At 41.2% G+C, this 22845-nt stretch overlaps 1 protein-coding gene across 1 annotated transcript in view; it reads right to left on the bottom strand.

The window, feature by feature from the left end:
* Positions 1-14800: 14800 nt before the first annotated feature.
* The window catches only part of CYBB (cytochrome b-245 beta chain), a 43795-nt gene continuing 35750 nt past the window's right edge, over positions 14801-22845 (bottom strand). The window contains exons 11-13 of the mRNA XM_081276824.1: positions 22259-22405; positions 18491-18615; positions 14801-16505 (exon numbers count right to left, since the gene is read on the bottom strand). Coding sequence (XP_081132950.1) covers positions 16379-16505; positions 18491-18615; positions 22259-22405 — 399 coding nt within the window. The 3' untranslated portion in view covers positions 14801-16378. The remainder of the gene's footprint in view (positions 16506-18490; positions 18616-22258; positions 22406-22845) is intronic.

Raw genomic sequence — 22845 nt, 5'->3', positions numbered from 1 at the left:
CTGAGCCCCATCCCCAGCCCCATTTTGTATTTTATTTAGAGACAGGATCTCACTGAGTTACTTAGCACCTCACTTTTGCTGAGGCTGGCTTGAACTCTGGATCCTCCTGCCTGAGCCTTCCGAACAGCTGGGATTAGAGGCATGCACTGCTGCACCCAACTGATAACAGTTATTTAAAAGTGCAAGAAAAATCTATGGCTTATGGTAAAGGAATTAGGTATTTTACTGGGGATTGAACCCCATTGGTGCTTACCCACTGAGCCACTTCCCCAAAATAAAAATATTTTATTTTGAGAGAGGTTCTCGCTAAATTGCTGAAGGTCTTGCTAAATTGCTGAGGCTGGCTTTGAACTCATGATCCTCCTGCCTCAGCCTCCTGAGTCTCTGGGATTACAGGTATGTGCACCACAGCGCCCAGTGGAATTAGGTCATTCTTATGGCATGTACCAACGCCAAAGTTTGAGAGATGAATTGAAATTTTTACCCCATGTAAAACTACCCAAGGTTAATTCATTTAAGAAGGTGGAGCTATATTTTTAACTGAAGAGGATTATAGGTCCAGTGTCAAGTAATTTTGTAAAGTTAGGTTTGCACACTTATGAAAATTTCTATGCAAGGATCCTAAATATTCATTCCTTAGAAGATTTAGATGGCCATTATCTTCACTGGTCCAGGAGATTCTAGGCCATCTTGTCCAGTGGCAAACACCTTAGTTCTCTCTATGGTCCCATTTCATGTCTCTCTATGTCATCGTTGGATATGTATAATATATTGACAATCTAGGCCTACCTAGAAATGGCCCCTAATTACTTCATGGAGAATGTCTCAGGCTGGGGATATAGCTCAGTTGGTAGAGTACTTGCCTCACATGTACAAATCCCCAGCACTACAAAAAGAAAAAAGTCTCTTCCCAAAATGATTTCTAAGGATCTCAGATAAAGCTGGAACTTTCTGTAGACATGTGCAGCACCACTGGTATTGGATGTGTATTCCATGTAGGAGGCAAAACATGGGCAACCACCTCCACTTCTGCAATCCTTAAAAGATGAGACCATATAGAAAAATTCCTTCAAAGTTCCCCCTATCTATGTTAGGGAATTTTATGCCTTGGTCAAAATTAGGTCATATGCCCAGAATTGTCAATTTCATAATCTGGAAAATTCTACACATTGACCCTCTTAAATCTGAGCTCTTGAATGATTCATCCTAGCAAGGATAGAATTACAATTAGATCAGAGAAGGGTTAGTTTCCTGAAAGTGCTTTGGACATGTGAGAGGGTCAAATATTTCAACAAAAATCAGGGTACTTTTAATGAAAGGTGAGATGAGTACTGGGTAAACAACAATGTTTACTACCCTTCCACAAATAAATGCTCTCTCACATTACTGAAATATGTAGCCATCTTGATCTGGTTTTCCTTCTTGTAATAGAGATATGGGTGTAAGAATGTTTGACTTTTTCCTTTGCACTTGGATTAGTATCCTTTGCTGTTTAAATGTGGTGACCAAAAGCATACAAGTTTAGGGCTGGGGTTGTGGCTCAGCAGTAGAGCACTTGCCTAGTATATGTGAGGCCCTGGGTTCAATCCTCAGCACCACATAAAAATAAATAAATAAAATAAAGGGATTGTGTCCAACTACAACTAAAAAATAAATACTTTAAAAAAAGCATATAAGTTTATTTGTTCACAGTTCTGAAGCTCTGAAGTCCAAAATGGTTTAGCAGACTAAAATCAACATGTAGACAGGGCCACATTCCTTCTGGAGGCTCTAAGAATTCTTTTTCCTGCCTTTTCTCATTTCTAGAAGCTATTTGCATTCCTTGCTGGGTGATTTTTTCCTGCATCTTCAGATTCCTCTTCTCTGACCTCTGATTCCTTAGGTGTCTCTGAGCCTCCTGCTTTCATCTTTTCCTTATTAGAAACCTTGTGATTACATTGGCCACACCCAGGGTTTTATTGCACCCCAGAGTCTTTAATCACTTACGCAAAATTCCTTTTGAAATGAACATATTCACAGGTTTCGAGAATAAGAATGTGGATATCTTTGGGGAAGGGGATGCTACTCAGTATGCCACAACTATCACCATACGGTGCTAAATATCAGTGGACTTTCAGTAGAAGTATTAGAAAAATAATAGGGAATAGCTAGGGCAGTGATGAGTTGGATAACATGTGCCCCATCCAAAAGGGAAGCTACATCTCAGCTCCAGCCATGGTCACCAGTAGCAACAAAGACTCAGGGTTGCCCAATCTTCCAGTTACCAAAAAACAAAAACAAACAAACAAAAAAACCCTATTGATTATAGTGTGAAAATAAAAATCTCTCTCCATTTTGGAATCTCAGTGTTTTTAAACACTGATGTTTAGGATTAAGGAGACCCAATAAATAGTATACTTGTTTCCTACTTTAGTTCTGTATCAATTAAAACATAAGGAGAAAAATAGATTAATATCAAAATATTACCTCTCTGCTCCAGAATGAGACTTTTCTAAAGGTAACTGTGCTAGCATAATTGCAGCCATCTTCCTTTCCCCCACCCCCACTTTATGAATGCTGTTCATATTCCCAAGAAATAGAAAGTAGCCTGAGATAAAATCTACTGGCCTAGAGACCTGCTGATTTCTCCTTGTTCTCTCATTGAGAGATAGAAGACAACTTACCTGCCCCTGAGATGGGGATGTACTGGTGTACCTGTTCTCTCCTTGAGAAGATAAAGGGACATGCCAGTTTCCCTGTTCCCCCTCTGAGAGACAGGAAAACTGCCTGTCTCTGTTCCCCAAGAAACAAACTTGCCTTGCACAAGATCAGGGGATGCTCACTATGTCAGTCAAGACTAAACCTGCCCCTAGCGCTCAGCCATGATTCTAGCTTATAAAAGGTAACATTCAAGGGGGAGTTGCTGCTCTCCCTCCTTGCTGCTGCTGTCCCTCTCTTTGTGCAGAGCAGCCTTGTCGGGCTCCTGACAATAAACCCGCTTCTTATCCCAGGTGTGTGAGTGATCAGTCCTGCGCCACTTTTCTTTCAAACTGGTCTTTCTCATTGTAAAGTCCAGAATTAGAATCTAAGTTGAAGGTAGCAACTTGTTCTCTCTGGGAGCCAGCTACAAAGAGAAGAGGAAGCCACTCTACCTCCCAGGGAAGGTGTGAATCAGGGAGTAAAGAAATAACAAGAATGTAGCCAGGTGCGGTGATGCATGCCTGTAATCCCAGCAGCTCAGGAGGCTGAGGTAGGAGGATTGAGAGTTCAAAGCCAGCCTCAGCAAAAGCGAGGCCCTAAGCAACTCAGTGAGCCCCTGTCTCTAAACAAAATACAAAACAGGGCTAGGGATGTGGCTCAGTGGTTGAGTGCCCTGAGTTCAATCCCTGGTTACCTCCCACCCCCCAAAAAAGAAATATCAAGAATGTTATATGAATTTTTTTCCATGTCACTATTCTGTACATGGAGAACTATATGAAAGAAAATATAAGTAGAGATTCAGCCCTGCTCCCTTAACACTTGGCAATGATTCCGATTTTTTAAAACACTGTGTACCCAGCATTATGCAGGCAAAAACAAAACAAAACAAAAACCATGGCGTGAGTTCCATACAGACCATGGGCCATCAGTTTGTCTCCGTTTCTGCAAATCTAGGCTTCTTCCATCACCATCGTCACCTCCCAACTCCTCCACTGATTGGCTAATCCGGTCAGATGTACTTGTTCCACCAATGGCCAATAGGCAAAGGGTAGGAGATGAAGTCAGCTATGGTCTGGGCTTCAGGCCAACTCAATATGTCTGGGTGCGGCTGCTATTGTTGCAGCCATAATTAACGTAGACCAGAGAGTTAGCACAGAAATAATGTTCTATAAATCACTGTACACTCTTTTGGAAGGCAATTTGACAGCATCTATCAAATTTTTCAATTGCTTATATCACGTAACCATTGTATACCATAGAAACACTCATGAGTGGAAACAGGATAAAAGCAAACAAGAATTTTCTTTGCAATGTTGTTTGTAATAACAAATTAAAAAGTGAAAGCAACTAAAATATCCACCAAAAGAAGGGATGAATTATGGAGGAGAAAATGGAAGTATCACTTTTTATTTTTTATGTCTTAAATGGTTTGAAATAGTTAAGCAATTACATATTAATTTTTTAACAATTTCAATCACACAACACATGAATACGTTTTTTCATGTAAAGCATTACAATATAATAAAAGTCAAGTAGCAAGGCACCTCTAATCTCAGTGGCTCAGGAGGCTGAGACAGGAGGATCACGGGTTCAAAATCAGCCTCAGCAAAAGTGAGGCACTAAGCAACTCAGTGAGAACCTGTCTCTAAATAAAATAAAAATAGGACTGGGGATGTGGCTCAGTGGTCGGGTGCCCCTGAGTTCAATTCCCAGTACCCCCAAAGTTAAAAATAAATAAAAGTCAAATCCATCCCTCATCCTTCATCTTTTCTTCTCCTTGTCTTCCATCTCTCTAACCACTCCCGAGAGGTAAAAATTGCCTTTTGATGTAAATGATTCTAAGCTCTCGTTTTGCATTATAAATAAATATATAAATGTATTTTTATTGCTATATAAAACATGATTGTCTACAGATTGCTTCTTTTATGCACCAATCTTCCTTGGGAATTTTTTTCCATGTCACTACAGACAGAGTTCTCTTGTTGCATTTACTGCTATATTGTATCCTACGGTATGGATAGGCCATAGTTTATTCATTTTCCTGGGGAAGAACATTCAGGTAGTTTTCCACATTCTACTCTCACAATGCTGCAGTCAAAATCTTAGTACAAACCTTCTGGTGTCCATATACCCAATATTTCTCTAAAACACTTTAGAAGTGGAATTATTGGGTGATAGGATATATACCTTTTACACGTCAACCATTTTTCTTCTGTCACTTAAAATAATAATTGGTTTTGAGGGCTGGGGTTGTGGCTCAGAGGTAGAGTGCCTGCCTATTACGTGCAAGGCCCTAGGTTCAATCCTCAGCACCACATAAAAATAAATAAATAAAATAAAGGTACTGTGTCCAACTCAACTAAAAAATAAATATTTAAAAAAATAATAATAATTGGTTTTGATAAGAGAAAACAAGATGCTTCAAATAGCAAGTTGCTCTCCCATGTACAAACAGAATAAATACACATACACATAAAGCTGCAGAAATCATGCACCAGCTTTTAAAATTATCATTCTAAAATGGAATTCGCTGTAAATCATAACATACCCCCAGCACAAAAATCATACACACCAGTCTTGCTTTTTTTTCTATTTCTGCAATATCTCATTTTCCATTCTCTTTCTAATTATGTATACTCATGTGTGTCTGTGTATACATGGATATGTGTTACTGTGTGTGTGCAGCTTAGAACTTCCAAGAAAGAGCAAAACTAAGGATATCATAGGGTTTGGTTTCTCATTTTTTGAGTCAAATAAAGTCTGTGGATGTTTGTAAAGTCACAGGAAGCACTATTCTCTGGATCAGCTTCATTGATGGCCTTGGCTTTGCCTCTCTGCTGCCTGCAGTACCATTTGGTAAAGTATAAGAAGGCCTGTATTTTAGACCTGGCTCTTCCTCCAATTGATTATGTGTGATTTTTTTGTTTGTTTATTTTTGGTACTGGGGATTGAATTCAGGGGCACTCAACCACTGAGCCACATCCCCAGCCCTATTTTGTATTTTATTTAGAGACAGGATCTCACTGAGTTGCTTAGCGCCTTGCTAAGTTGCTGAGGTTGGCTTTGAACTCGCGATCCTCCTGCCTCAGCCTCCTGAGCCGCTGGGATTATAGGCCTGTGCCACCATACCCAGCTGTTTGGTTTTTGTTTTCATTTTTGGTGGTGGTAGGATTTGTTTGTTTCTTTGGTTGGTTGGTTTGGTTGGATTATGGTACTGGGAATTGAACCCAGGGGTTAACCATTGAACCACATCCCCAGTCTTTTTTTTTTTTTTTTTTTTTTTGAGATGGCCTTGCTAAGTTGCTGAAACTGGCTTTGAACTTACATCCTCCTGCCTCCTAGATATCTGTTACAACATATCTAAATCTGTATATCTTTAATTCAACAGATATTTGATGCTAAATTAACCCTTTGCATCTGTCCAGGAGCTTCTCTGATGTTTCCTGATGGTATATATTATAGGGCAAATTGAAAAATCCAGCGTTTAAGACTGGGATCAAACAGAGAAGCAGGTTCAAACAATAAGTTTGGCCCAAACTAGCCCTGGTCCTTAGATCCAGGTTCAGAACAAAAGTAATCAGCAGCTTAGGCCAGAATCCTTTGCAACATTGAGATATATTCTTCTCCACACTAGTATACAAGACATACCTTATAAGCAAACCAAACTCTGCATATGGATTAGCAATTTTCCTGACATTCTGCTTTTTAGGTTCAGGGCAGGGTCAAGAGCAGGACTTGAGAATCCTCTTCTGGATTTTTTTTGTTGGGGGGGTGTACTGGGGATTGAACTCAGGGGCACTCAGCCACTGAGCCACATTCCCAGTCTTATTTTGTATTTTACTTAGAGACAGGGTCTCACTGAGTTACTTAGCACCTTGCTAAATTGCTGAGGCTGGCTTTGAAATTGCGTTCCTCCTGCCTCAGCCTCCCAAGCAGCTGGGATTATAGGCATGCACAACCATGCCAGGTGAAAATCCTCTTCTATTATGCAGTCACTTTGACCAGTGCTTCCCAGATGAGGTCCAGGGACCACCTTCAGTGGGGAGACCTGTAGTGCCAGCTAAAGCAAAAATGCTCAGGCTTCATCCTTGACCCTACTTGGTCTTCTCTGGAACTGTCCTGGCAACCAACCTATCCAGAAGGATCACACCTACAAGTCAATCCTATGTTAAGGTGGATTTTGGGGTCAGTGACTAGACAAACTTCACCTTAGTATGCCTGAGCTACTAAAGACATTTTTCTTCCAAAGTAAACTGAGAAACCTATGACCTATGAGAAACCTATTTACCTATGTCATTGTAAATCCTACAGTGACACAGTACACCCTGCCAGGAGTGAGCCCCATTGATCCTTCTTGAAGTATTGCTTACTTGGCTCCCTTTGTCTCTACCTGTTTATTCTCAGGGTTAGTATACCTGTTGTTCTACAAGTTCCTTGATTATTCATTAAAGGTAATTCAAAGAAACCCTGTGACCCTTCTATTATTGGTTTACATTTCACTGCTCATTACTAACTACTACCTAACAAACTGAACAGGACACAGCTAAAGGGTAAGGTTTCTAGTCACAAATTCAGCAGTAAAAATATGTGTTGTTAGGCAGAAGCAAGAGTGCTCAGAGAAGAATCCAAGGAGTATGTGGGTGTCTCCAGCAAGTGAAAGTCTAGAGGGGGAAAGATCAGGATACCAAGGTTCACAAGAGTGGAAGGGAGGGGAGTGAGAAAGGCTCATCAGAAACTGGTAGAATCCTTGAGTTGGAAGGAACTTCCTGGTTGCCTACACCAACTTCCCAGACACAACGGAAGGCCTTTCTACAAACACACTTGGTAGAGGGCTAGGAGAAGAGGTTGCCTGGAACCTGGACACAAAGCCATTTTACAGCCACACATACCTGCCAGGGTGACTTCCACTCAGCTGGTCCCATTTGAGGCTCATCTCAGAAGATTAAGGCAGCCTGCTTAGATACCATAGAGGAGAAACCTTGGGAGATCTTTATCCCAAGAAAACGAGCACACTCTGATGGTTGTGTTAGGTAGGATTTAAGGGACGTCAAGATGGCAAAGGCAGGGTATAAGAAAGATGCCACTGGGGACAGACAGGGAGACAAGTCAGGTCCCTGTTTAACAATAAGTCGCATCACTAAGGGCCTATCACCCCCCCACACAGGTTCGGTATTTTAAAATGACCAATTGGGGTAAAGTGGACAGTATTCTAATGAGGTTTTCTAAAGTAACCAATTGGGGGCAAAATTGGACACTATTCAAATCAGGGATCATAAGATAACCAATGGGAGCACATGGGGTAAGGTCTTCAATTAGGTCTGTAGAGGGAAGAGTATACCACAGCTCAGTTTATAAAACACTAATTTCCAAACATCTGGGCCTTGAGCAGCTCTCTCGCTGGGCCCACTCCACTTCCCTTTTAGGGAGTGCTACCTGAAAGGAAAGTGACCACAACACTCAGAGCGACCAAAAGATCTTTATTGCTGCAGTGCAACAAAGAGAAAAGAAGGAAGGAAAGAGAGAGAGAGAGAGAGAGAGAGAGAGAGAGAGAGAGAGAGAGAGAGGAGAGAGAGAAGAGAAGAGAAGAGAGCAAGAGCAAGAGAGAGACAGAGAGCGCACGTAAGAAAGATAAAGAGCAAGAGAGAGACAGCAAGAGAGAAAGAGCAAGAGAGAGAGGGGCCTGGCAGGAGGGAGTTTTTATAGCCCTCTGGGTCTGCAAGCTGCCTTGTTGGCCCAAGGGGGGTTGAATGCTCAGCCTTGAGCGGGACTTGACACAAACAGGTGATAAAGGACCAGATGGGGGGGGGGGTTAAGTGCATGGGCTATCTTGCAGCCAACATCTGTTCAGCCTGCTCTGCACCCAACACTACCTTCACCTCCATTTTCAACAACTCTGTACTTTGCCTGTTACTTGTTTGTGTCTTGCTCAATTATTTGTTCAAGACACCAAGGACCTGGATCCCAGCTGGACACCCCAACGATAATGGTTGGAACACACTTTGAAAGATATTACTTTGAACTTTTGGTTTTGCTTTCTCCCTTCAAGGTATTTCTCTCCCCTTGCAGTGTAGCTGTGCCACCACCAGGGGTCAGAATGATGCCATCGATAGTGCACTGAAGAACCTGCGGTTTGTGCTCTCTGAGATTCAAAATGCTGGCTCTTTGCCCACTTTGGCCCCTCACCCAAGATGAATGCTCATAGATCTCCAGTTTTTCCTATAAAATCCATCCCTGCGTTAATATGGTCGAAATATGTCAAACCCGAAACTCATCACACTGAGACCACATTTCCCAGGTTTCTAAGAACCAGCAGCAATTTCTGATTTGTAGAGACTCTTCTGCAGAGAAATCACCAGAATTCTAATGCTTCCTGGTTTGTTTGCTTCTTTTAAGGCCACTCAGCTGGGTCTCACGTGTGTTCGTTCCTCAGTGGCCCTTCCAAGGCCTCCTCTGCCCAAACTTCCAAGACCCATTCTCTTTCCTTGGTCTCTTTCCACGTGCAACATAGAGTTAGGTCAGTAATTCATGCAATAATATTTACTTCATGTTCACTGTGTGCCAAACACTATTCTACACTCTGGGGAAACAAATGAACAAAATGTTCCCTCATCAAGCTTACATTCTGGTGGAGAGACAGACAATAAAGAAATATGTCCAGATGATAATGGGTGCTCTATAGAAATAAGAAATTACACCGAGGAGGAGGACGGGGGACTCAAGCAGAGGATGGTGGCAGGGCTGCTATGTTAGATGGAAATGTCAAAGCAGATCTCTCCAATATAGATACTGTTTCAGTTGCAATCTGAAGGAGGTGAGGGAGCAAGCCGCATATATGGTATATGGGTATATGGGAAAAGAGCATCCCAGCCAGAGTGACCACAAATGTAAAGATCTTGAGATGGGACCAATATCAGTACATTTGAGGGACAGCATGGATTAGTGAAACTCAGAAAAGGGAGAGAGTGATGGGAAATAGAATCAGCTAGGTAATACAGGACCTGGTCATAGATGACAATCTCTGTGAGATGATGCAGCACTGGTGGTTTTGAGCAGAGTAGTGACATAGTAACCTGGCTACTGAAAGAAGTGATTAGATTTCTGGCAGTGTTTTGAAAGTAGGGTTGACAGGATTCGATGATTTTCATGTGGTATATGCATGTCAGGAAAATGTTAAAGTTTGGACCAAAAATGGAATTTCCACTTACTGAGATAGAAAAGGCTGTATGTAACACAGGCAGTGAAATAAGAAGAAAACTAGAAGAGTCCATGAGGAGTCTGAAAGCAAAGTGAAGGAAGAAAGAGGGAGTGATCAACTAGAACATACACTAATGAGGCAGATGATATCCTTTCTGGCTGTAGCTGTGGCTACAGATGCCACCTGCCTCACAGTCTCCCTGTCATCAGTAAGCTTTTCTGACACTCACTGCATTGGGAAAGGGTCCCTGCTACCCCAAATGTTAGAGGTGGCCTCAAAATAAAACAGGCCTCTTATATTGTACCCCAGTTCCCAGTTTATTAGAGCTCCACCTAGAGGACAAACAATAGAACTACCGCCTGCACCAGGAAGTAGAGGAACAAATCACTCAAGGGTTACATTCAAAAGGCTCCTCTCCACCACACCCTGTGCAGTTCCAGGAGGACGTCGATGAGGGGAACCCAGCTCTCTCTATTTTGAGTGGTTTTCTCCTCCTGGAATGCTGCTTAAAGCTGAGCATCTCTCTCAGCTCTCCACAGAGCTCTAATAAACAATATCTTAAAGCAGATTTCTCAAAATGTATTTTTAATACTTCTACAACTTCCTTTATTAACTTATGTTTTTATTTATCCATGTTGATATTAATATATGTGTTAGAGCTCATTTAATTTTTTTTTTGGGGGGGGTACTGAGGATTGATCCCAGGGAGACTTAACCACTGAGCCACATCCCCAGCCCTTTTCATTTTTTATTTAGCTAAATTACTTAGGGCCTCGATAAATTGCTTAGAACTTCCCTAAATTGCAGAGGTTGGCTTTGAATTTGTAATCCTCCTTCCTCAGCTTCTCAAGCTGCTGGGATTACTGGTGTGCACCACCATGCCTGGCAAGAGCTCATTTGCTTTTTAACCAGGGCATACCATTCATCTGCAGAATACAGCACAATTTCTTTATCCATTCTCCTGTTAATGTAGAAGAGATCTTCAAGTTCTTATTATTTTAATTCTGTCCAAGTTTTAAAGTTTGGGCATGCCTATAATCCCAGCAACTCAGGAGGCTGAGGCAGGCAGATCACAAGTTCAAGGTCAGCCTCAATTTAGCAAGGCCCTAAGCAACTTAGCGAGACCCTGCTCAAAATATTTTTTTTTAAAAAAACTGGAATATTTCAAATTTAAAACTCCATGGTTATGGGCTTGGAGTGTAACTCAATGATACAGTGCTTTTGTAGCATGCATGAGGCCCTGGCTTCAATCCCCAGCTCCGGCCGTTGTATATACTGGAATTTTCAATGCAATATACTTAGCCACTATGTAATCAAGGAATTTAAAGACAGAGCAACTCATTCCAAGTAGACCATTTAACAAACCTGATCCAAAATTTAAGTAGGCATCTTCAGTTTCTTCGTCTCACAGGGCCACGGGGAAGTAGGCAACTGAGTTTCTTTTTCTCAAAATGTATTTTTAAATGTACAAGTGGCAAGTAAAATTTGTTGATTATTTTCTCCAAAGGAAAAAAAATGCAAAAAACTCATTTTCTAAAGGCTATCTTCCCGTTCACTTCTTTGTGAACTCAGTAAAGCAACAGGGACATTGGCCCCAGCAGAACTGAATGAAGCAAGTAGTTGATAACACAGATGTCTAAGTGTGATGGTTTAGCTGTGGATGATGCAGAACTCCCAACTGGAAAACAGGATGATCAGTTATAGCTCTGCAGACCCTCAACAGCTAGATCTGGATTAACTGCCATATCAATAAAGTGTCCTGGTGTTTTTCTGCCAATACAAACACATGCAATACCACTGGGTGATCTTTAGACAGCTTGAATTTTTCTTCTCAGCCAACACAAGGGTATCTGAGATTTGCTCTAATATCTCTTAGGAAGGACAAATGTGATTCATTCCTCATGACCTGACTTGTCTCCATGTGACCCTGAAGAGCAATGTTTAGCTTTTCCCAACCGTGGGTGGGTTAGTGAATTTTATTGTTACATAACTGGAAATTACATAACTTAAAAGAGGAAGTGACATTTAGCAATCAAGTGATCTAACATAATGGAAAACTTAGTGATTACTTAATATTCTAAGGTAATTCTAAGATTTATAAAGACCTTTTGAGCTTGCTTTTTTTTTTTTTTTTTGCGTAATTCAAGTTTGCTATCTTTGGAGTGGTCTCCTTGGAAGGATAAAGTTTCTCAATATAATACTTTGGACTTTTTCCAAAAGACAGATAAACGCAGTCTTATCTGTTGTTAGTTTTCAGAATAAGATCCAGAAAATAAACCCAGAGTGGCCTCTGCTCATGTGCTCCCTTTCCTAGTACTTCCTTTTATCTACAAAGTGGTATATTGGGGATTTCGGTTTTTGTTATGGTTTGAAATTCATAATTCTTTGAAAATTGCTAGCACAAGTAGCAATAATTAACTGGAATACCCAATTGCTTAGAGTATTTCATTCCCCAACCACCATCACAAGATAGCAAAGACAATAGTTTTAAAAGACTCTCAGGCCATCTGGTGGATTATTATCCCTCTTATTAGAAATCTCTAGTGGTCAGATTTCCTATCCTTTGTCAGCAATTTGTGTTTTGCCCAACATCATTTATAGCTGAGAAATTCTGTCCTCTTATGATTTGGCTTCTTATGGATGCAAATTCTCTCTCTCTCTCTCTCTCTCTCTCTCTCTCATACACACACACACACACACACACACACACACACACACACACCACTGAACAATAATTGGCCATTTCCTGAAAGACAGAAATAGTTTACACATAAAATAAATATAATAACAAGTAAATTTAAAGTGAATCACTAGAACCTTCTTTTCTCTAAGCTACATAATTATACTTCTTGATAGATTCTCCCTTACCTGGAGAGTCAAAATTAGCATGAATCAGGTTATTCAGTGTTTCTAAACTAAGATACCAAGACATTTGGTCTATGCCACCACTGTTATCCAGTGCATAGTTTGTACCTAGTATAATAACTTTGAGAATATTCTTGGTTACTTATACCTTATCTAATCTGCTAGTGGAGTATAAAGAACACAGATGTTGCTGTCCGAACTCAGTTTTCTTATCAATAAAATTGTGACAAAATGCTACCTAGAGGTGTTGCTGAGGGATTAAATGAAATGAAGTGTGTATAAAATATCTGGCATAGTGGGAGGTGTTCACTCAACATTTGCTATTCCTATGATTGCTCATTGTTTGAGGTAATGTCCTTTCCCTCCATGGCAGCACCCATGGACTCCCTCGGGAAGCCACATCCGCAGGCCTCTACATTTCCTAGATAGTGAGGATCATATGGGGGGCTCATTTAGAACAGAACCATGAGTTCACACGTCCATAGTCGAACTTGATGACATTTAATTGTGAAGTTAGAACATGAAAGACCAGTGGAAATTGAAAAAAGAGGTCATACTGGGGCTCCTATGTCTTCCAAATTCTGTCCACAATGGGAAGTGGCACTCCCTCATACCAGTACTATGGGGATCGTTGGGACATTGACACAAAACTTAGACCTCAGTTTCCCCTCCACAATCTATACACTATGCAACATCTGGTATGTTATCTACTGAAACATAAGAGACTCTTCACCCTACCAGGGCGGAGAAAATCCCTGCTAGCTGTATTCACCCTTTAGTACCAATTTCAATAACACAGACACAGGGAGAGCTCATTATTTTTAATGGTTAACAACAGTTTTAATAGTTCATCCTGGGAACTATCTCCCAGCTCCTCTCTCCAAAAGAAATCTATTCACATGCAATGCCTGCAAGAATTCAAATTTCATAAACACAATATTACAAAAGCAGAATTAAGAAAAGCCTTCATAACCTTGAGATTAAAAACAATGCTTCATTATTCTCTCTGCATGTGTTACTTAATGCTAAATACTAAACACTAAAAAAAGCTGGACTGGCAAGCTGATCACTGATGGCTGGGAACTTGGGAGAAGAATAGAGAAGGAAGCTCTTATAATGATAAGCACTTTTACATTCATTTTTCATCTCATAACCAGAATAACACAGGGCAGATCTATTTTGCTAACCGTGTTGTTGTCAAAGGTAGAAAACTCCAGAGAAATATTCTCAGAGCAATGACTGGAGCTGGTTTTACTTCTGACATCTAAGTTAGAAGGAACCAGTATGAGCAGTACCCTTAAAACTGAGGTTTCTCTTCCTGCTCACACTTTGGTTTGAAAGCACTGCAACTATGCACGCAGTACCAGAGCCATAGTAATAGTACAATAAATGTGTTGAACTTATGCCTAGGCTGCTGGGTCGAACTTTCTTCCAGTGGAAACCTTCTGTACACTTCTTAGAGGCAACATTCACACATCCAGGAAGGCCTTATTTATCACAACTGGCCCTCAATGCCCTGAAATCCTGGGGGACCAAAGGAACAGTAGCACTACAATGAACAACTTTCTTACTTAGTTCATTCCAGTCTCCTGAATATGCCCACTTGGCATCAAAATTTGTGACCAGAGTTTAAAAGATTCAATATCATATGTAATCAACGTAAGATAAATCTATGTATGCCTCCTTCATTATATTCATTATATGCAAAATTAAGAAATCTGGGGTAGTTGGCTATGGTGGTGCAGGCCTGTAATTCCAGGGACTTGGGAGGCTAGGGAAGGAGGATCTCAAGTTTGAGGCCAGCCTCAGCAACTTAGCAAAACCCTGTCTCAAAATTAAAAATAAGAACTGGGAATGTAGCTCAGTGATAGAGCACCCCTGGGTTCGATCCCCAGTACCAAAAGAAAGAAAAGAAAAGAAATCTGGTGTAAGAAGTGACCAATGTGAAATCAGCTGCCCCTTCTGTTTTTTGTTTTGTTTGTTGTTGTTGTTGTTTTGTTTTGTTTTTTTGTTTTTCTCATTCACCTGTTCTCTTCCTTACCCTTAAGGAATTCTTTCCACCCCCCCCCCCGCTTTCTTCTCTTTCTTCCTCATTACCAAAGCTATATAGTTCTAAATATCTGCAGCCCCAGGAAGTGGGGTAAATAAAGCAGTTTTTAGTTCCCAGAAATGGGAGCAGTTCTTTAAAAAGGCTCTGGTCTTACTAACAGTGATTTAGATCCTGTTTCTTGAACTTATGGATATCCAGAGCATTCTATTGGATGTGAATTCAATATCAACACAGTTAACTGGGGATTTTAGTTTGTAGGATGTACATTTTAGGAAGAGGAAAAGAAAGAAGAGGAGGAGGAGGAAGATGAGGAGGAGGGGGAGGAGGAGATGATGATGATACAATAAAAATAAACTGTTAGTCACACACATAAGATTCACTGGGGTGTGTGTGTGTGTGTGTGTGTGTGTGTGTGTAAAAGTAAAACAAAGAGTGAACTGTATTTAAGCTAGATGCACATTATTAAATACATATTTGTCACAAATTTCAAGTTTGAAATTCACGAAGATTGACTGGAGGAGAATATTGCTATCAGTAAATCGGTGTGCTCTTCTTTCATAGGATAGGAACCAGAACTAGAGAATCCAGGTTGAGTAAAGGCAAGAGACCAGTTCTCTGCCTCCATTTCTCATTCCTTGCTTCAAATAGTAGCCTAAGGAACTCTCCAGGCCATTTACTGGTTAGTATCCTTAGTCTGTTCTCTACCCTCAGGAGAACCAGCATCCTTTGCTCCATAAGAGTAACAAAAGTTATTTCCTTAGGGAATTCTGTGTAAGTCCTTCTATTAGTTCTACTCTGACATTATCCGGTTCTTAATGTTTTTTCATTCATTTATTCATTCAACAAACTCTTCTTGAGTATCCACTCTCTGCCAAGCACCATGGCAAATGCTAAATAGTTGATTAACTTCAATCTCTGCAATATTCATTTGTAGGTTGAATCTCTGACTCAATTAGGCTGCTGTGTTGGAAATCTGGAATATGCTGAGATGTCAAAACTGTCACTAGGAAGTGTTAAATCACTCTCAGCATATCTCATTCCCCAGCTAACTGGAAAATTTTCAATATGGCAATATTGATTTTTTTAAAAAGATGACACAAAAGGGAAAGGATTGGTTTTCTGTTTCTTTGGAAGAGTATAAAAACTGATTTTTGAGGCAGCCTGGTGTTGTGGGAAGGTTACCAAATTTGTAGTCAGATGGCCTAGAGCCGGTCTCTGCAGATGGATGAGGAGAAAAGGCACTCTTCGCTGGCTCCCCTGGTCCATAATCCTAAGGAACCTATTGAACCCTTTCAAGGCCCCATTGTTTTAGCCTAAAAATGAGTCAGGTATCATTGTCCCACCTCCTTCTGACAATATGGGAAGAAAGAGATGAAATAATGTTTGTAAAAGTAGTTTGCAAACCCTAAAGCGCCATAAAAATGTAACTTCTCACTCGAAAACAAGCATTGATATTCCTTTCATGGAATCCATTACATTATAGTTTCTTTTCCTCCTTTTTTTTTTTTAAGAGGAGGGAGCTTACATCCAACCAACATTATTTGGGCATTTGATCCAGAATAACCTATATTTGTTTCCTCGTGGAAGAGTTAGAAGTTTTCCTTGTTGAAAATGAAATGCACTCCCCGAGGGCCAGAGTCAGAGTTGGAGATGCACTGTTTGTTGAGGGTTTCAGCCAAGGCTTCAGGACCACAGAGGAACACGCCTATTCTGGTACTTTCGGGGAAAGAAGGAAAAAAAAAACAGTTTAAGACTTTGGAATAAGATGGACTATAAAGCAGGTGGGGGATTTCCTATCCATCTGAGGCCTCAGGGCTAAATCATCTCTGCTCCTTTGTCTTTTCTACAAATGACAAGAGTTGGGCTGGGGTTGTGGCTCAGTAGTAGAGTGCTTGCTGGCCTGTGTGAGGCCCTGGGTTTAATCCTCAGCACCACATATAAATAAATAAAAAATAAAAGATACATTGACAACTAAAATATATATTCATATATAACAAATGGCAAGAGTTCAGATTACTCTGCAGGTTGGAGACTCAGCCCTGCTTGTGGGGACAGCTGGATATTTCAAAAGGCAGTTGACTTCCCTAGAGAATGAATTCTAAGAAGCGTTTTTGGAAACTTCTACCATAGAGAAAATGGTGGTTAATTTGTGGGTCTGTGAGCTACTTCCTTTCAGGGCTCTGGGCCCCAAAACCCTTTCTGGCACCTTGAAATCAAGAGCAAACTATCTTTAGGTACCCCAACTCTGACAGGTTGGTGTATCTCCTCCCTCAAAGAATTTAAGGCTTTGCTCTTCAATGGTAGTTCCACATCAATAGCTTTTTTTTTTTTTTTTTTTTTTTGGTACCAGGGATTGAACCCAGGGATGCTTAACTACTGAGCCCCATCCCCAGCCCTATTTTTTATTTTATTTAGAGACAGGGTCTTACTGAGTTGCTTAGGGCCTCACTAAGTTGCTGAGGCTGGTTTTGAATTCTCGATCCTCCTGCCTCAGCCTCCCAAACTGCTGGGATTAAGGCATGTGCCCAGCTCTGGCACTGGCTTTTTAAGAATGCAGATTTTTTTAATATTGTTTTTTTAGTTGTACACAGACACAATACCTTTATTTTATTTATTTATTTTTATGTGGTGCTGAGGATCAAACTCAGTGTCTCACACATGCTAAGCAAGCGCTCTACCACTGAATCACAACCCCAGCCCCCCCAGAATCTGCATTTTAAAAATATAACCAGTTGAATTGTATGCTCATAATAGTGTAAGAAGCAATGGTGGAATGCATATATTTATGGCCAGCTCTTGAGTTTTTTATGTGTTCAAGCAAGATGGGAGCTCTCAAGGTCTCGTGATGGGTAAAGCTTTAGTGAGGGCAGAAAGAACCTTGGGACAGCAATCAACTTACAATTTTAGATTCAGAAGCTACAGTTGAAGAGGGCATGGTAGTAGCACATGCCTGTAATCCCAGGGGAGAGGAGGAGGGAGAGGAGGAGAGAGAGGAGGGGGGAGAGGAGAGGGGAGAGGAGGAGGGAGATGAGGAGGGAGAGGAAGAGGGAGAGGAGGAGGGAGGAGAAGCAGCAGCAACTATAACTGAAAGTGAAGAGTGTAGTGTCTCCTTAATTATAAGTGTAAAATATATGAATATTTAAAAGAAGTGGATACACTAGTGAGATTTAGGTAACAGAAACAAAACAAAACCATGACCCTGCTTGGGATAGGCAGTTAAGAAAGTCTGAGGGAGGGACCTGAGATTCTTATTTTCTATAACCCCCCAGGTAAGTTTGCTGTGATTTAAAGTTTCCCTCCTAAAGTCAAAGATAATAGGAATTTTCAGTTGGACATGAATTCAACCCCAGTATAGTAACATGGGTATCTTAGTTTCTAGAATATAGAAATGTAGGCATGCTTGGGAGCCACTGCTAAAGTAGATGAAAAGCCTCAAGAACACCCTGATGAGCCGGGCATGGTGGCACATGCCTGTAATCCCAGCTACTGGGGAGGCTGAGGCAGGAGGAATATAAATTTGAGGCCAGCCTCACCAATGTAGCAAGACCCTGTCTCAAAATAAAAAAGAAATGGGGTGTAGCTCAGTTGTAAAGCACCCCCCAGTATCAAAGAGAAAGGAAGGGGAGGGGAAAGGAGGGGAGGGGAGGGGAGGGGGAGGGAGGGGGAAACTGAAATGAACAGCCTGGTAGGGGGTTCCTTACTTAGGATGTTGACTCGCAATTGTCTTGAACTCATTATCCCAGTTGGGCCGTCCATACAAAGTCTTTTGCTTCAAGCCTGTAATCACATCTTTCTCCTCATCATGGTGCACAGCAAAGTGATTGGCCTGCAGCAAAGGACATGAATTCAGGAAAAAGAAGCATGCTGTGACACACACACATGTACAGTTGCATAACCCAAGGCACCAAACTGGAGGCTAGATGAAAAACAAAGATAAACAAACTGGATTCTCTCTAGCAATTTCCCCTCCAGAAGGGGAGACCTTGAAGTATAAATATAAATAATATAACATGTAGAATCGGCTGTGATGAGTGCCAGGAAGAGACACAGCATCATATTGAGAACAAAGAAGGAAGGTCTAGAATGGGAGGCTAAGGGAAGGTTGAAGGCCAATAGCATTTGAGTCAGGCATTGAAGTGTGGGTACTGTCTCACTGTCTTTCTCTGTGTCTCTGTCTCTGTCTCTGTCTCTCTCTGCCTGCCTGCCTCCTCTCTCTCTCTCTCTCTCTCTCTCTCTCTCTCTCTCTGTGTGTGTGTGTGTGTGTGTGTGTGTGTGTGTACCAGGAATTGAACTCAGGGGTGCTGAGGCTGGCTTCAAACTTGCAATCCTTCTGCCTCAGCCTCCCGAGTTGCTGGGATTACAGGCGTGCACTCCCCCCACACACTGTTTTACTCTTTCCTTTGAGCTTCTCTCCTCACCCTAATGTACTCCACTCATTTGGGAGACTCACTAAGAACTGACATATTCACAGACTAAAATATAGTAATATTTCCATAACTTAACAGGACATCAAATCAAACCTGAAGCTGGGCTGTGTGCACATGCTCTTTTCCTGCTACTGTTCTAGGGAGCCTCAGCTTGAAAAACAGGTATTTTTCATAAAACTGGCTAAAATTAAACGTATTTTTAAAATAAATCAGATATTAAATTCACCAGGAAGGGGATGGATGATGAGGATGGAGGGGATTTAGAAAGAGAGTCGAAGCCAGATGCAGTGGCGCACACCTGTAATCCAATCTGCTTCAGGAAGCTGAGGCAGAAAGATCACAAGCTTGAGACTGGTCTGGGGAACTCAGTGAGAGCCTGTCTCAAAATTTAAAAAATGAAAAAGGGCTGATGATGTAGCTCATTGGTACAGCACTCATTGGTACACCCCTGGCTCCCCAGTACTGCAAAAATAAGTGAATAGTAAAATGGTACAAACAATTTTAAAAAGAAAGGAAAATCAAAAGGTGGTCACTTTTTTTCATAATGCTATGGGACCAGTTTTCCAAAGCAAAATAATTTTTTTTTCAATGCACATAAGTTTCCTATTTAAAAAAAAAACTGTGTCTGGCTTTTTTAAATTGTAAAACTGTTATTGCTGGGCATGGTGGGGCACGCCTATAATCCCAGCTACTCGGGAGGCTGAGGCAGGAGGGTCACAAGTTCAAAGGCCAGCCTCAGCAACTTAGCACGGCCCTAAGCAACTCAGTGAGACTCTGTCTCAAAAATGAAGAATTTTAAAAATAGCTAGTGATGTGACTCAGTGATAAAGCATCCCTGGGTTCACTTCCTGGTACCTAAATAAATAAAATAGCAAAACTGTAAAACAATTTATAAATCATAGATTTTTCCCCTGGGTTTCATTTTTGTCAAAGGGGTTTTACTGTTTTGTTTTTAAATTGCAGAAGTGGTATCTTTTTTAAAAAAAAAAAATTTTTTAGTTGTAGTTGGACACAATACCCCTACTCCATTCATTTCTATGTAGTGCTGAGGATCGAACCCAGGGCCTCACACATGCTAGGTGAGTGCTCTACCACTGAGCCACAACTCCAGCCCCCAGAAATGGTATCTTAAAACTGCTTTTTCTGAAGCATCAGTTGTCATGGTCATGTGTCCCTGGATCTACGTTTACTACAAGACTCTTCTAAGACTGGGAGAATCTATGATAGGCAATAATTTAAAAACTCAAATTAGCTGGACACGGTGGTGCTCACCTATAATCCCAGTGGCTCAAGAGGCTGAGGCAGGAAGATCACAAGTTCAAAAGCCAGCCTCTGCAACTTATTGAGGCCCTAAACAACTTAGTGAGACTCTGTCTCAAAATTTAAAATAAAAAGGCCTGGGGATGTGGCTCTGGCCAAGCATCCCTCGGTTCAATCCCCAGTACCAAAACAAAACAAAACCCAAATGAAATGGAACTCTTGACAGTAACAGGATGTAAGTGAAAGATGCCCAGGGTTGAGGAGCCAATGGCTAGCTAGAGCCAGCTGCTGTGCTCCAAATATGTCTCCTCCAAAATTTCAGGTGTCTCTAATGTTATAGCATTAAGAGGTAGGACCTCTAAGAGGTGATTGGGTCGAGAGGGCTCCTCCCTCATGAATGAGATTAAGAACCTTATAAGAGGCTTCATGTACTGTTGCAGGAGCTTGTCAATTGTAAGATGTTTACAGTGCCAAATCTCCTTGGGGGGCCTGGGGAGGTGGGAAAAATCACCCCCAGCTGAGAACTACTGGCTGATTTTATTATAGTGGCCTCTGAACAGTATTGAAAGCACACTTTCATTTGAAATACACACACACACACACACACACACACACACACGCACGCACACACCACACATATGTCTCACCTTCTTTAGCTATATAGGTTTATTTACTATTAATAATCATAAACTACTGGTAGTCACTAAGAATGCAGGCTCTGGAACATTCTGACTGTGCCACTTACTTGCCAGGTGCCTTTAGGCAAATGACTTAATCTATTCTGGGCCTTGGTTCTTCATCAGTAAAATGTGGATAATAATAGTAGCGATCTCATAGGGTTGTTGACAGCATAAAATTAGACAATCTGTCTAAACTTTAACCACAGTACCTGGTGTGCAGTTCAGTCTCTCTCTGTGTCTATAGGGGATTGGTTCTAAACCCCTCCTGCTTAGATACCCAAATCTGTGGTACTCAAATATTTTATATAAAATGGTGTAGTATTTGCATAGAAGTTAGCACATCAGGCAGGAGGATCCATGTTTAAGGCCAGTCTGGGCAAATTAGTGAGACCCTATCTCAAAAGTAAATAAAAAGGGTTGGGGATGTAGCTCAGTGGTAGAAGGTTCCTGGGTTCAACTTCCAGTACTGGAAAAATAAAAATAAGTCTATGCACATCCTCCCAATATACTTTAAATGATCTCTAGATTACTAATATTACCTAAAATAGTGTAAATGCTATGTACGTGTTGCATGCACACTGTATTATTTAGGGAACAATGACAAGAAAAAAAGCCTGTACATGTTGAAAACAGATCCAAGTTTTTTTCCAAATATTTATTATCAGTGGTTGGTTCAATCCACAGATGCAGAACCGATTCATAAGGAGGGCTGACTGCATATAGTTAACAACTATAAACATATCAAGTATGCATATTAAGTCATATGCATAAACATATGAATTAAAGGAACACAAACACATTTTTTTCCTCATTGTCCCCTGGCAAATTTTGTCTGTCTGGTTTTGGACTCCCAGATAGGAGCATTGCATTAATAATGTCAAGGGCTTGGCCTTTATTCCCTCTTAGAATCCTTAGCTTTGAATCTAGTCTCAACAGTCTACCAGGTGGCGATGCTGAGTTAGAGTGAATGGGCTAGATCATTAGAATCCATTGACCATTCTTGGGGAAAAAAATAGTACACAGGACACACCAGTAACCAAGGGAAAGTGGGCAATCCCTGGACACTAAAGGAAGGACTTGAGACCTGGATCTTTATCCTCACCTGAGACTCATCCCAGCCAGTGAGGTAGATGTTGTAACTCAGGAAATCAGCATTGTTCCTCTCCTGCATCTGGGACTCCAGCAGCTGCAGCAGGTCTGCAAACCACTCAAAAGCATGTGTATCCCGGCACAGCCAGTAGAAGTAGATCTGGAAAAGGACGGATCCCAGAGCAGATTGTATTGGCATGGGTTCCCGTAGCATGAACACATGCATTGCTACTGTCCCCCTAACTTTTTTTCCTGATGCTCAGAATGCCTAGCAACAGGTTTTCAGCAAGCTCTGGACATTTCATAGGCTCTGGCAGGGCAGTAAATAACTAACTTGGCCTCAGAAATACGTAGTTCAGCTGGGTGCAGTGGCGCCTGCCTTTAATCTCATTGGCTCAGGAGGCTGAGGCAGGAGGATCTTGAGTTCAAAGCCAGCCTCAGCAAAAGCGAGGTGCTAAGAAAATTAGTAAGACCCTGTCTCTAAATAAAATATAAAATAGGGCTGGGGATGGGGCTCAGTGGTTGAGTGTCCCTGAGTTCAATCCCCAGTACCTGCCCCCCCACAAAAAGAAAGGAAAATAAAAGAAAGAAAGAAATACA

The sequence above is a fragment of the Spermophilus citellus genome, assembly GCF_964194105.1.
Source record: "Spermophilus citellus genome assembly, chromosome: X".
Lineage (NCBI taxonomy): Eukaryota > Metazoa > Chordata > Mammalia > Rodentia > Sciuridae > Spermophilus > Spermophilus citellus.
The sequence above is the reverse complement of the archived record's forward strand: the minus strand, read 5'-3'. Positions and strand labels throughout refer to the sequence as shown.